Raw genomic sequence first — 14,663 nt, forward strand, 5'->3', positions numbered from 1 at the left:
ATTAGTGAAAAATGTAATGTGATTACCACAACAGAGTCCCAGCATCCCAGTTCAAGAGCAGCAACACTGTCCTGAGAGTGGAGTGTGGGAGCACATCTGTTTTTCTGAAATCAGGTCACAAATTAGGACAAGAATCCCAAACACAGCAGCAAATTTAGAAGAGAATGACTTAAGAAGATGAAATATGAAGGTGTTGCAATGGTCCAGTCAAAGTCCAGATCTCAGTACACCTGAAATCCTGTAATGAGAGAGTTTGTTTGACTTTGGGACCTGAGGTGGACAGAGTTTTAGACGCAGAACTTCCGCGAGGCTCCTGACTACGGTAGCCGTGATTCTCCAACAATCCATCAACCGGTGCGGCTTCGCAGCTTACCAAAGTCGTAGTAAAACATTTTTTGCAGCTTTTTGGGCGCAGTGTACCACGTAAAATCGGTTCGTGTTTGGTAAGCACAACCAGAATTCATACATAAGACGCACTGTCGATTTTTGAGAGTATAAAAGATTTTAGATGTTCTACAAACCTTTGACAATAACCATCTTTACACAATGTGTCACAGTTTAATATGTTTTGTTGATATTCATCTGACATTCTGTTTACACAATATTCTAACATGATAAGGAGCCACAGTTTTCTGATGTATAAGACCTTTGAATTGATAGATGTTGAATTGTTTTCATGATCACAGCATGTTCTTTACAAAATGACAACCATTATCCCAGACTAGAGAAGCCTTGTTATGCATTGTTATATTTGATGATGTTTTAACATTAATTGTACATCACATATTAACCTGTGTCAAGCAAACACATTTCAATTTGCTCCAAGTACTTGTGTGAGTCAGTCAGATGATTTCCATAGAGAGGCACTTTGCATCAGCAGCACCATGCTCCAGTGCTCTGGGAGAGTTTATAGTCCTGAGAGTTGAACACTGGATGACTGACAGCTGTCCTTCATCACAACAGAAGCCACAGAAATCCTCCTCATCAAAAACATGACTTTGATCTGCGTCCTCATCTGGACTCTCCTCTGCTGCTGCTTCACAGGTAAAGTCCAGAGAATCAAACTCCTCTCCTCTATCAACATCTGTCCCTCTGAAATGAAGCCCACAAAACCATGAAGCTGCTTTATGTTTTTGTCTCTGTATCCTCAGAGTCCAGAGGACAGATCACAGTGACTCAGCCTGGAGCAGTGAGCTCTGCCGTGGGAGGATCTGTGAACATCAAGTGTAGGACCAGTCAGGATGTTTATAACTCCAACTGTTTAGCTTGGTACCAACAGAAAGATGGAGGAGTTCCTAAACGTCTCATTTACTGGTCTAGCATTCGAGATTCAGGGACTTCAGCTCGTTTTAGAGGCAGTGGATCAAACTCTGACTTCACTCTGACCATCAGTGGAGTCCAGGCTGTAGATACAGCAGTTTATTACTGTCAGGGTCAGCATTATCCTAACAGTCAGTGGGTGTTCACACAGTGAAAAACAGTCGTACAAAAACCTCCCTCAGACAGACTGAACAGAAACTGAACTGACTGCTGCAGCTGGAAGATACTGCAGAGACTGATACAGTTCACTGAGGACACACACACACACACACACACACACACACACACACACACACACACACACACAGTGTTTTAACCTTTTCTGACCATCTGAGTGTTACAATGGGTGGTGCTTGTATTCACTGAATAAACGGCTGCAGGGAAGGCTGTTTCTTTGAAGTTGGCTGGGAAACAGGTGAGGAGCGTTCAGTTCCAAGAGCCTGGTTCTGACCAGCCTTCCCTTGCTAGCAAGTGAAAACCAGTTAGGTTGTTGTCTTGCTTTCTTCATGGGTGATGAGTCTCTGAACTAGCGGGCCTGCTGAAGCGCAGACCCAACAGCTGTTTTTCCTGATATATCGAGGAGGCTGACAGAAATTTCTGTCTAAATTAGTGTTTGAAATTTTTACCTACTTGCTGTTGATAAAACAGTTCCTTCAGTGATTTTTTTTTTCTCTATGTTCTTTAGTGTAAGTTGTGGATAAACAAAATTTTACCTGACTGAAAATTCTTCTGCATCATGTTCCTCCATCTCAGATTAAGGTAAACTGTATAGTAAATATCTGTTTATGAACATTTTTAAAATTTCAACACATTTTGTTAAATAACAGTTTTAATCTGGTTACAAACAAACTGATTAATTGAAATAAATAAACCACTTAAAGAAAAAAACGTATACTGGATAAATCAACAGGCTAACACAGAGCAAATCGTGTTTGCTTGAAAATAATCTGTATTCATATGTATCATGTTGATAACAACAATGATAATGTTTGCAAATATAAATATTATATTTATTAATCATGTAATTTTCCTACACCTGTCATAGACGTGCACATGACGTCCAAAAAAATGACCCAGTCCAATGTTTAAATGTTGAATGTCACACTGACGTCCAGGTTGGGTCAGGGTTGGACCGACGGACCCAACATATACATGATCATCACGTCTATCTGACGTCCACTCCTCCCTTTATGGGTCACCACAGTGGTTATCTTCTTCTGTCCCATCAACCCTCTGCATGTCCTACATCCATGAACAAACTCTGAGATCTTCCTCTTTTCCTTCTGCCTTTAAGCTTCATATCACCTGAGCCCTCTTAGGTGTAATCATTCTAATCTCTGATGTACTCATTTATAATCTTATCCATCACGACCACTCCTAATGGAAATCTCAGCCACCTCCACCACGGCGTCCTGTCTTTGAAATTTGGATCCAAATTTTTATTCATTTAGATATTTTTGGTTGAAATGAAAAAAAAAAGTCTACTTAAAACTTTGCCGTGGTTTGGCAATGATGCCTATCTGTTGCCATGGTTACTGAGCTTAGCGAGGGAAGTGAAACACTGAACAGTTTCTCCGTCTCTTTCTCTGCAATGGGTGCTGGGGTGTATCCTTACCCTACAGTAAGGATACAAGGCTACAGTCCTGTGTCCTGTGCCATCCAAAATAACAGACAGTGCACACAACAGTTGAAGAAGAGAGTGCAGGCACGGTGGAGATGAGTGTCAGGGGTGATTTGTGACAGAAGGAAGACCTGCTATCATCTCTGGTTAGGAGACGAGGGGACTGACAAAAAGACAGGAGGCCGAGTTCAAGGTGGCACAGGTAAAGATGTTCAGCTTTTCATTGGGAGTGACCAGGACGGACAAGATTAGAAATGAGTACATCAGGGGGACGGCACAGCTTCAGAGTTTTGGAGACAAAGTTAGAGCAGCAAGGCTCATGTGGTTTGGACATGTGCAGAAAAGGAAGAGCAGATTTATTGGATGATGTTCGTGGTCCCACACATTACAATGTGGAACCACTGGCCTATCTTTAAAATCCCCCTGTGTGTCTAATTTACTGTCTGATCACAAAAGCCTTCAATGTTTCTTCTTAACTTTTCTCTTCCTCCATGTTGGGGAACCTTCTTGCCAAACACCTGTAAAAATCAATAAGGCCTCTTTTATACTCTTGAAACATTTTTGTATTGTTCTTCAAACTGTGTGTGTGTGTGTGTGTGTGTGTGTGTGTGTGTGTGTGTGTGTGTGTGTCCTCAGTGAACTGTATCAGTCTATGCAGTATCTTCCAGCTGCAGCAGTCAGTTCAGTTTCTGTTCAGTCTGACTGAGGGAGGTTTTTTGTACGACTGTTTTTCACTGTGTGAACGGGCGGCTGTAATCCTGCTGACAGTAATAAACTCCTGCATCTTCAGCCTGAACTCCACTGATGGTCAGAGTGAAGTCAGTCCCAGACTGACTCCCAGTGAAACGTTCAGAAACTCCAGAGTACCGACTGTTAGCATTGTAAATGAGAAGTTTGGGAGCTTCTCCAGATTTCTGAAGATACCACTGCAAATCATTGGTAACACTTGAACTGGCTTTACATCTGATAGAGACAGTCTGTCCTGGAACAACAGACTGAGCTTCAGGAGTCTGAGTCAGGGTGATTTCTCCTGATGAACCTGAAAACAAGTAAAAGAGGAAGATTGAGACAAATCCAGTTTGGAGAAAAATTATCAACATTCAAACATTAGAGGATCATTTGATTAACATGGAGAACAGATGGAAGAAGGTCAGTGCTGCTTGTTTCAGAGTTTCTCCATCACAGCAGAACATCATTGTGGTGAACCTGGCTGCATGCTGAAGCAAAGTTTTCACAGAGAGTCTCACCCTGAACAAGTAGCCCCAGGGTGGCCAGCAGTAGAGTCAGTGACATCATCATTGTGCTGCTGGTGTGTGAGTGGCTCTGAAAGGCCTGGACAGCCACTGATCAACACTGGCCTCTTAACAGCTGTGAGCAGAGAGGCAGGACACATATGCAAACACACAGAGTCAGTCAGCTGTTTCACACTCAGTACTGAAGGCATTTCCACTTTATATTATTACATATTGAGGATATTGAATGTTCTGACAGTGAATTGTAGTTTATCAAAAAAATATAAAAATAAATTCTGGTTTGTGGTCTTTTTACAAGTGATTAGTAACAATATGTTTTTACCAGTTTGACATATTTAGGTGTTTACAGTGTAGAGATTTGGGTAGAGAAACATACCACATGAACGAATGATGAGATGAGAAGAGATAATAAACTCCAACCATCAGTCTTGGACATGCGCAAAAGCTGCAAGAATGGAACTCATGTCAGTTTCCCAAAACAAAAACCTTTGTGAGCTCAGATTCCCTCTGGTTTTTATTCTTATGACTGTAACTCAGCACATGGAGTTTGTAGTATTTCTCACTGATAGATGTGTCTCCACCTGTGAGTAAGATCAGGTATCAGGTGTTATGAGAGAAAAACTCCACCTCAGCTCTTAGTGGTGAGATTGTTCCATCTGTTGTTTCAGTTCAATAAAATGACCTTCAAGTATTTAAACTGACTTTTGGGCAGAATCAGATCTGAAGAAGCTGTAGAAGTTTCATGAAAGTTTTTAGTTTTTATTCAAATCTTCAAATTTGCAAGATACAGTTGAGAATGATATTTTCCAGTGTGAACCTGAGTTCAAAGTTAACTAAGCATTTTCTCATTCTCTGTCTGGTGGCTCCTTTCAGGTTTTGGCAAAACAGGTGAAAGGTGAGAAATTACCAAACGTAAATGAATCATGATCTCTGACAGGGAAGTAATCTGGTTTCAAACATTTTTTGAATACATATTAATTTAACATCACTGACCGTATATAAAATGTATGTGTGTGTGTGTGTGTGTGTGTGTGTGTGTGTGTGTGTGTGTGTGTGTGTGTGTGTGTGTGTGTGTGTGTGTGTGTGTGTGATCCACTGCCTGTAAAACGAGCTGGAATCCCTGATTCTCGAGTGTCAGCATAGTAAATGAGAAGTTTAGGAACTCCATCTTTTTGTTTTTGTCAGAACTGGTCACGGTATGGTCTTTGATGAACTCTAATGGTTTTTAGAGGCACAGGATATTTAGTTTTTTAATGATTTGATTTAAACCAAGAAATAGAAGAAAACTAAATCCAATCCCACCTGGATCGTGACACTTTTACTGGTGTTAGGTGAATTAAATTATATTATTCACAATTAAACCTGGGCACAGTGGGAAAAAGTAATTCAAAACAGAATGATTGGAATCTACATACTGATGGAGGCTTCTTCTCTGTACCTGTTTCCAAGTAATACAGAGTTGATGATTTGATGCATGAGAGGTTTCTCAAAGGGAAGTGAAACAATGTGTGAGCGAGTGACTGTGGAGCAGATTAAAAAAAACAAACAAAAAAAAAAACACGACAGAAACTTCTGGAGTCCATGTGCTGCAGAAAGGCAGTTCACTGAAGCTCAGTGCAAACCAGTGGATGAAGGTGGGCTCTGTGAGGACCTCTGTGAGGTCACCCAGTGCTCCCACTTGCTAGAGTCACTAAGGAGATACCAGTGTTCCCAGTTTCCAGCTGAAGTACTGTTTTACACGCCTGCTTTCAGTCTGCAGTCTCTAACAATGTCACACTCCAGATTCATCCATAATGTCTTTGTTACCTTTGTAAAGACGGCTGTTTTAAGACTTTGAAATAATAAATATCTTTCATATATGCAAAACTTTTGACTTTATGCACAGTAGTTACAGTGGTTTAAATTATTACTTCTAAAGGAAAAATTCAGTCACTAATCACAGGTCATTTTTTATGTTTTAAGGACTGTTTACAAAGTTCTCTCTGACTATGTGAATTTTAAAAAGTCAAAACAATAAAGATATTTTAGTCTTGGTATCAAAGAACAGGGCATCACCCTTATAAAGGGATTTAACGTGAATCTGCAATAGGCAGAAAAAAACAATGCTTAACAAATCAACTGTGGTCGTGAATATTTCATTTTAACTCATAACTTTTGTCATATGTTTTGCCACAAAAATGTAAACCAGAGATATTTAATCAAAGGCCAGTGAGGATTAATTTATGTCATTTAAAAATGCTTTATATTTGACTCTGTACTGAATTATTAAATATCAAATAAATTGATGAAAACATTACTTAAATAAAAAATGTATCATTTTTTTGTCAAAACACAGAGCAGGTAAGAATATTGGAATTTTTTTAAAAGTATTTGATAAAAATGTTTGAAGAGATCAAATGAAATTCAGTTGGTTTAATATACCAAATGTAAAATATATGAAGAAACAAATATTTAAAAATTTAAATGAAATTATTTTAATGTTGTTTTTGTTAACCTCTCTGTTCAGATTGTTATATTTCCTTATTTAAAAATGTATATTTTATGGTATATTGTGTGACTACAGCTGTTGATCAGTTCCTCTGTTTGAGGTTTTTGTACGGCGTTGTATCACTGTGTGAGCGGGTAGCTGTTACGCTGCTGACAGTAATAAACTCCGGCATCTTCAGTTTGAACTCCACTGATGATCAGAGTGAAGTCAGTCTGAACTGCTGTTGCCCGAAAACGATCTGGAACTCCAGACTGACGAGATGTAGTATCATAGATCAGGAGTTTAGGAGCTTTTCCAGATTTTTGAAGGTACCAGTTAATGTCATCACCTATAGATGTACTGGATTTACATCTGATAGAGACAGTCTGTCCTGGAACAACAGACTGAACTTTAGGAGTCTGAGTCAGGACGATTTCTCCAGATGAACCTGAAAACATGAAAAAGAGAAGAAGAGTTATTGAGATAAATCGAGCTCAGAGAAAGACGATCAATCAGAAGAGAATCATTTCTTTAAAAAACTATTATACACTGTTCATATTTCATACCTTCCCTGGACAGCCACTGATCAACACTGGCCTCTTAACAACTGTGAGCAGAGAGGCAGGACACATATGCAAACACACAGAGTCAGTCATCTTTCCTCATTGTGTCTGCTCTGTCACTACCTCTGTTTATTGTTTAAAATCGGGGTTTGGTTACTGGGCTCAGCTCAGCTTGCACTGTCTCTGGGTTCGTGGGTAAGTTATTGTCAGCTGCTCTCTGTGCACATGCTTGCAAAGAGCTTATGTTAGTTATGTTAGCAATATAATTCAGCCTTTTTTGTCTTAGAAGCATTTTGCACTTCACCATCACAGCCTTGTCCTGTTGTGTAGTAAAAATAGTAAATGGACAGGTTCATATATAGTGCTTTTCTACTCTATTTGAGCACTCAGACAGTAGTAGTGCATATGCTCTTTCTAACATTCACATGCAGTCATCCTGGAATAGATGCATCAGGGAGCAACTCGGGGTTAGAATTTTGCCCAAAGGTATTTGGCTTGCAGACTGGAGCAGATGGGGATTGAACCACCAACCTTCAGATTAGTATCTGAGCTGCTCTACCAAGCCTAAATAAATGAAAATTAAAAGTAATGTCTGTGTATCCACTCCTAGAAACTCGCAGACAGTAACAATAATATTTTTAACTGTAATAGTACAATAACTCATTACATTACTGCATTAGTGAAAAATGTAATGCAATTGGAATAAAGCATTACTTTGGAGGCCTTTTTCATAGATTTATTTGTACTCTTTCTAAAATAGTTATTTTATGGATAAATAAAACTTTAGAAAACTGAATGATTTTTAAAGCTGTTGAATATTAAAACATCATGTTTAGTGGAGGAACCAGACTGGAATTGGAAGTAAGTCAGCCTTAGAGCTTTTTTAAATGTATTTTTTTTTATTTTATTTTAGTTTGTATCACTGTGGTGGACATTTGGTGGAATAACCAGACATTAAATGTTGAAGTAAGTTAATTAAATTCTGTTCATTATTAAATATTAGGTTTTTTCTTTGCTTGTTAGAATGCTTGAATGACAGAAATGTATTTTTTATTTTAAATAGTTTCGAGATAAATGTTTGCCCTCTTTGACAGGGCAATTCAGATTAGCTCTGCAACATTAATATTTTTTTAAGAAAAGATTCATCATCCTGTTATCAGTCTTGGAATTTCCACCACATCAACTGTTATTCGGACAAATGAAAGTTTTCTTTGTTTTCCAAAAACAGGACATTAAAAAAATACTTAAACTCATTGATATTTTTATTGTATCAAAGACTTTCAGAATTATTTTTCAATTCTGTATCACCAAATGTAAAATGTAAATGAGGAAAAATTTGCGGTAACGAGTGGTTTCTCTCTTCTTGTTTCCACTATTTTCTTCAGTTATTTAGAATTTAGACTTCTAATCACTTTAAATCAAAACTTCTACTGTAAATGTGTTAACATTGTTTCCAGAGTTTGAAGATATTTCAGGTCAAACTGTGTGATGATTCTCTCTGTGCTGATATGCATGAGAGGTTTCTTAAAGGGAAGTGAAACAATGTGTGAGTGAGTGACTGGTGGAGCAGAAAAAACACCTGACAGAAACAGAAAACTTCCTCTCCAGCTGTGTGAGGTTTTGTACAGCGTTGTATCACTGTGTGAACGGGTAGCTGTTACTCTGCTGACAGTAATAAACTCCTGCATCTTCAGCCTGAACTCTGCTGATAGTCAGAGTGAAGTCAGTCCCAGATCCACTTCCACTGAAACGATCAGAAACTCCAGACTGACGGCTGCTAGCATAATAAATTAAGAGTTTGGGAGATTCTCCCAAACTCTTAATGTGCTGACACTTTAACTGGCTTTACATCTGACAGAGACAGTCTGTCCAAGAACAACAGACTGAGATCCAGGAGTCTGAGTCAGCACTTGTTCTCCTGATGAACCTGAAAACATGAGAAAGTGGAGAAAAGTTTTTGAGATGACCAAGATCCGAACATTAGAGGATCATTTCTCTAACATGGAGAACAGATGGAAGAAGGTCAGTGCTGCTTGTTTCAGAGTTCCTCCATCATAGCAGAACATCATTGTGGTGAACCTGGCTGCATGCTGAAGCAAAGTTTTCACAGAGAGTCTCACCCTGAACAAGGAGCCCCAGGGTGGCCAGCAGTAGAGTCAGTGACATCATCATTGTGCTGCTGGTGTGTGAGTGGCTCTGAAAGGCCTGGACAGCCACTGATCAACACTGGCCTCTTAACAGCTGTGAGCAGAGAGGCAGGACACATATGCAAACACACAGAGTCAGTCAGCTGCAGCTGTTTCCTCCTCAGAGCATCACTCTTCATATTAACATTATTACATGTAGAGGGCATTGAATGGTCTGATAGTGAACTGTGATTTGTGGTTCTTTTATCTAGTTTTGTGTTTTTCTGTGTTCCACAGTAATGATTGATATTATTACACTCACTGAACACTGCATTGCATCTATTCATCTGCTCCTTAATGTAAATGTATAATAAGCTAAGTCCATGACATCTGCTCAGTGAATTTAGCCATGGGTAAATATGGCTGATGATCTTCTGAAGTTCAAACCAAGGATCAGAGTGGAGAAGAAAAGTTACTTAAATGAATTTGAACATGGCATGATTGTTGATGTCAGACATGCTTTTGTGAACATTTATGAAACTGCTTGGATTTTCCCACACTCTCTACTGTTTACAGAGAACGGACAGGAAAAGAGAAAATATGCAGTGAGCAGTGGTTCTCTGGGCAAAAATACCTCATTGATACCAGAGATCCAGGGAGAATGGCCAGTATACTGATTCATTAAAATACTCATCAAGATGTTGTTAAGCCAAACTGATCAAATAACAGAGGCCATACTTTCTAAACTTATTACAGTAGGCTGACAAAAAAGCCACAACTGCCTGTGTCAGATAACAAAATGGAAAGAATGAAAAACATGGTTTAATCATTTGTGCTCATGAGTCCATGAACAAATTGTCTGATTCTGTAACATTTTTCAGTCTGATATTCAGCCAGTGTAATGTGTTAGTGTCCATGTTTAGGCCTTGCATTTAAAAGCAGGTGAGAAATGCTAAGAAATGACAAAAAAAGGTTATTTCATGGAAGAAGATACATCATCCTGTCTCCCTTTGAACATTCCTCACTGTTCTGTAGATACCGCTGCAGACACAAAGAGCACAGTTTTACTTTTAGCAGAAGTATTGGTTATGTTTGTCTTCCACCTCTGTCTATAGTGAAACCATCTGAGAAGATCTCTGGAGCCTCTCTTCCCTCCATCACAAACACCTAAAGCACCTGCTGCATCTGCAAAGCGCTGTGAAGGACCCCACACACCCCACAGATACACTCTTCACCCTGCTGCCTTCTGGCAAGAGGTACCAGAGCATTCGGGCCCTCACTGCCTGAATGCAAAACAGTTTCTTCCCCCAAGCCATCAGACTCCTGAACATCAGTGACTCAACTGACACACACACACACACACACACACACACACACACACACACACACCTTCATACACAACATACACTTATCTGCACATTCTCATACACAGACACACGCAAGAAAGTACTCAGGGCCTTCAAGTTACACACTATGAAAGGCAGCAACAAGTTTAATATTCAGAAACCTAAAGTATGTATCAGCAGCAGAATGGAGCTAAAATAAATGTTTGTTTCAGTTCTATGAAGCTTTGAGTATTTTGGATTAGTAGTACTGCTGTGTTTGTTGCATCATATTGCTGTAATTGTTTATATGCTTTATATATTCTGAGGTAAGTTGATCTATAGTGTTACATCATATTCTATAAGGATGTTATGTGTTTGTATACTTTCTGCCCAGTTTGGCCCATTTAGCAGAAGTCAGCCTGTTTAAGGCTCTGATATCTATTCTGTATGACTTAAAGCAGTTATGACATGGTCTGATTTTCTCACCCAATAAAGGAATATTTCATATATCAGTCTACTCTTCATTGTATCAGAAACAGTTTTCACAGCTCGTACATTTTCTTTTTATACATATATGTAAGAATTGAGCCAAATTTAGTAATGCCAACACATTAAAAGAACAATATTCATCTCTTATATATAATACATCTATATATACACTGTCAAAGATACTTGTCTTTGAGTGAAGATTTAAGGTGATTGGAAATATAAATAACTGCAACTTGAATCTTTGACACAGAGTTCAAGCTCACTGCTGTAATGTGTCCTGTAAAATATATATATATATATATATATATATATATATATATATATCTCTATCTATCTATCTATCTATCTATCTATCTATCTCATAATAATCTGACAATAAATATAATATTGGCCATATTATATTTATATTACCACAGTGAGATGATTTTAGTCTCATGAACAACATTAGCTAATTGTTATTTACTAACTAATCTTAAAATGACTGTTCAGTACAGAAATGAAGACCAACAATCATGTTTTACAATCCCGTGGTCTCAGCCTCAGATATTCAACTAATCAAAGTGATGTCATAAAAAAAAAATGAACTAACAAAAAAACCCATTTTTTTCTCCTTCATTTCTGTCAAACAAAGCTGTATGAAACGTTTCTCGCGGTTAGTATCATGGTTGCTAGGCAATCTGAACAGCGCAACGAAGGATAGACCGTCCCATTTCACAAGCCTCTCACTTCCGCACTTCTTGTACTTCCTAGTACGCACCGTACGTAGTACATGAACTGCGCGTACTCCAAAGCGTGCGGTCGCTGGATTGGGACACAGCCCGAGGAGGTGTAAAACTAAGCACACTGACCAAGGGAAACACAGGACCTTTACAAAATAAAACAGGAAACATAGACAAGACAATACCAGCTTAACAGACTTGGCACAGATGATAAACTAGACAAGAACCCAAACACAGAAACCAAGGAGACAGTGATAAATAATGGCTAACTTTAACCTCAACTAAAAAATAAATAGGAATAACACATGAACTATAATCACAAATCTAACATAAGACAAATACAAAATACACTCAGAGCGCTGAGTCAGAAACCCAGCCAGTGACAGTAACTAACATGTTTTGAGCAGACGGACCAGCAAAGAAGAGACGTTGATGCTGGTCTTAAATACTGCCGCTTGTCCTGGAACACAATCAGGTGAGCATGGCAGGTGTGCTGACGAGGGCTCCGCCCAGAGGTGGAAGCACAGAGACATCATGGAAAAATACAGCCAACTCACCCTGACCATGACACTTTTAATGTCCATTTATAGAAAGTCATTTCTTGAACTGCTGGTTCAGTGTTTTATTTATAAATACCTGCTCCAAAACCACGGAGGTCAGGCAGAGAGATTTGTGTTCACTCTGAAAATGAAGAAGGAAAAAAACATTATTATCCATCCTGAACGTGTTTTGTCATCTGAGTTCAGGAAGTTGTTCTCAGGTCACCGTTACCTTGTACCTCAGTGTAGAACAAACAGAAACTTCAAATCCTTCATTCCCTCAGCTGTTAGATTCCTGAACGCTGACAGGAGTCATTTAGATGAATGTTTCTGTGATTGTTCATTTTGAGACATTTACCCTTCATATTCTATTTATTTATTTTGAACATTTTTGTTCATTTTGATGTATTTATTTACTTTGTCTTTGACCTCATTGCTTGTTTATCTCTGCCTTGACATGCAGCAGTGCTTGTGATTATTGTTTAAAGACTGTAGGCTGTGTGAGTTTGACCATGTGAGCAGGTAGTGTGGGAAAGCTGCAAACAAATTTTGGAATTAATAAAATTATCTGAATTGTGAATCTAATTTTAAAAATGCAATTTTTAAAATCATGTTGCACTGTTTCTTTTTTAAGTTTTTATTTTTATAAAATCATGCAAACAGTGAATTGTTTTGTTGAGTTTGTTTGTTTCAGAGTCAGAGAGCCGTGTCTCTCTACAGTCAGAGGTTTTTGTACGGCGGCTCAATGAGTTTGTATCACTGTGGTGGACTTTTGGTGGAGGAACCAGACTGAATGTTAACTGTAAGTACATTTTACTCATGAGCGAAATTATATATTTCTTAATGCTGATTTTATAATCTTATCGAAATGCTTTATTTTATCTCATAATTATGCAATTTACTATCATAGTTTATATTCTGCCTGCATTTTAAAATCTTCTTGAGCATTTTGTTTCACTGAAACTCAAATTTTTTAAACTTTTTTTTAGAATTTTATCTTCAAAAACAGTTCATAGACGGTACATTTTTGTTTCAGTGTTTTAACCTTTTGCTGAAGTATCTGCAAATAATTTGTGATCATTTTTGTTTATTCATTTAAAATTACTGCCATATGGTTACCATACTTTAACCATACTCAATGCTGACTAAGCATACTGGCTGAGTTGGGCTCACTTTATGAGATTTAATGTGTCGTTTACTTATTTTTTATTATTTCCAAATACAACAAAAATAAGTTTGTTTTTTCCTGTTTTATATAATAAATTGTTTAAATTTAGAGGTTCGATAAAATTTTGACAAATTAATTTTCTGATTATTTTAATTCTAATTGTAAAACTAAGTAATAATTTAAATAAAACACACGAGAACATCAGAAGTCAAAGAAACGCTTTAATATTTTTATCTTTGGTACTGAAACTCGTCTGTTGCCATGGTTCAGCAGTGAAGCCTGTCTGTTACCATGGTTACCAAGTTCAGAGAGGGAAGTGAAACAACTGGAGAGCAGTTCCACCCAAACTCCCAGTTTCTCTAACATCTATTCTCTCTCTCTCTCTGCAGTGGGTCGAGTCCCCCCCTCCCTGACCGTGCTGGCGCCCTCTAGTGAGGAGCTGCAGCAGGGGAAGGCTACAGTCATGTGTGTGGCCAACAAGGGCTTCCCCTCAGACTGGAGGCTGTCCTGGAAGGTGGATGGAAGAAGCAGCAGTGGAGAGGAGAGCAGGAGCCCCGGGGCGCTGCAGAATGACGGCCACTACAGCTGGAGCAGCACCCTGAGGCTCCCTGCAGACCAGTGGGAGAAGGTGGGCTCTGTGACCTGTGAGGCCACCCAGGGCTCCCACACTCCACTCTCACAGACTCTGATGACAGACCAGTGTTCCCAGTCCTGAGCTGACTCACTGGGACTCTGATACTGGCTTTAGTCTGCAGCTTCTCTCAGTCTGCTCCCTCTGTGTCTGTATTGCTTTGATAGTTTTCATGTTTTCATGCTTGTGGCACTGTTGATGGTTTTAATACTTCAAATAAAAACTGAGGTCTTCAAATAGTGGTTTTCATGTGTTTCCATTCAGCTGCTCTTCTGTCTGATAATCATCCTTCAGGTTCAGTAGTGATGCTTCCATAGACTGAAAATCTCTCCTTCAGTAACTTTTACTGAGAGAATCACATGTGCTGTATCACATCAGACTGTAAATGTAAAAAAATAAAAGCAACTAAAAAAAAAGAAAAGAAAATAAATAAAAAATAGAA

At 38.6% G+C, this 14,663-nt stretch overlaps 1 protein-coding gene across 1 annotated transcript; it reads left to right on the forward strand.

Moving 5' to 3' along the window:
- The first annotated feature begins 982 nt into the window (after nt 1–982).
- On the forward strand, nt 983–14,458 carry LOC134623572 (immunoglobulin kappa light chain-like). The gene is made up of 4 exons (XM_063468650.1): nt 983–1,044; nt 1,152–1,459; nt 13,173–13,224; nt 13,980–14,458. The coding sequence occupies exons 1-4, from the start codon at nt 993–995 to the stop codon at nt 14,303–14,305; spliced, it is 738 nt and encodes a 245-aa protein (XP_063324720.1). The 5' UTR covers nt 983–992; the 3' UTR covers nt 14,306–14,458.
- The last annotated feature ends 205 nt before the right edge of the window (nt 14,459–14,663 follow it).

This window comes from Pelmatolapia mariae, unplaced genomic scaffold (genome assembly GCF_036321145.2).
Source record: "Pelmatolapia mariae isolate MD_Pm_ZW unplaced genomic scaffold, Pm_UMD_F_2 NODE_ptg000758l+_length_30903_cov_1, whole genome shotgun sequence".
In the NCBI taxonomy this organism is placed as follows: Eukaryota; Metazoa; Chordata; class Actinopteri; order Cichliformes; family Cichlidae; genus Pelmatolapia; species Pelmatolapia mariae.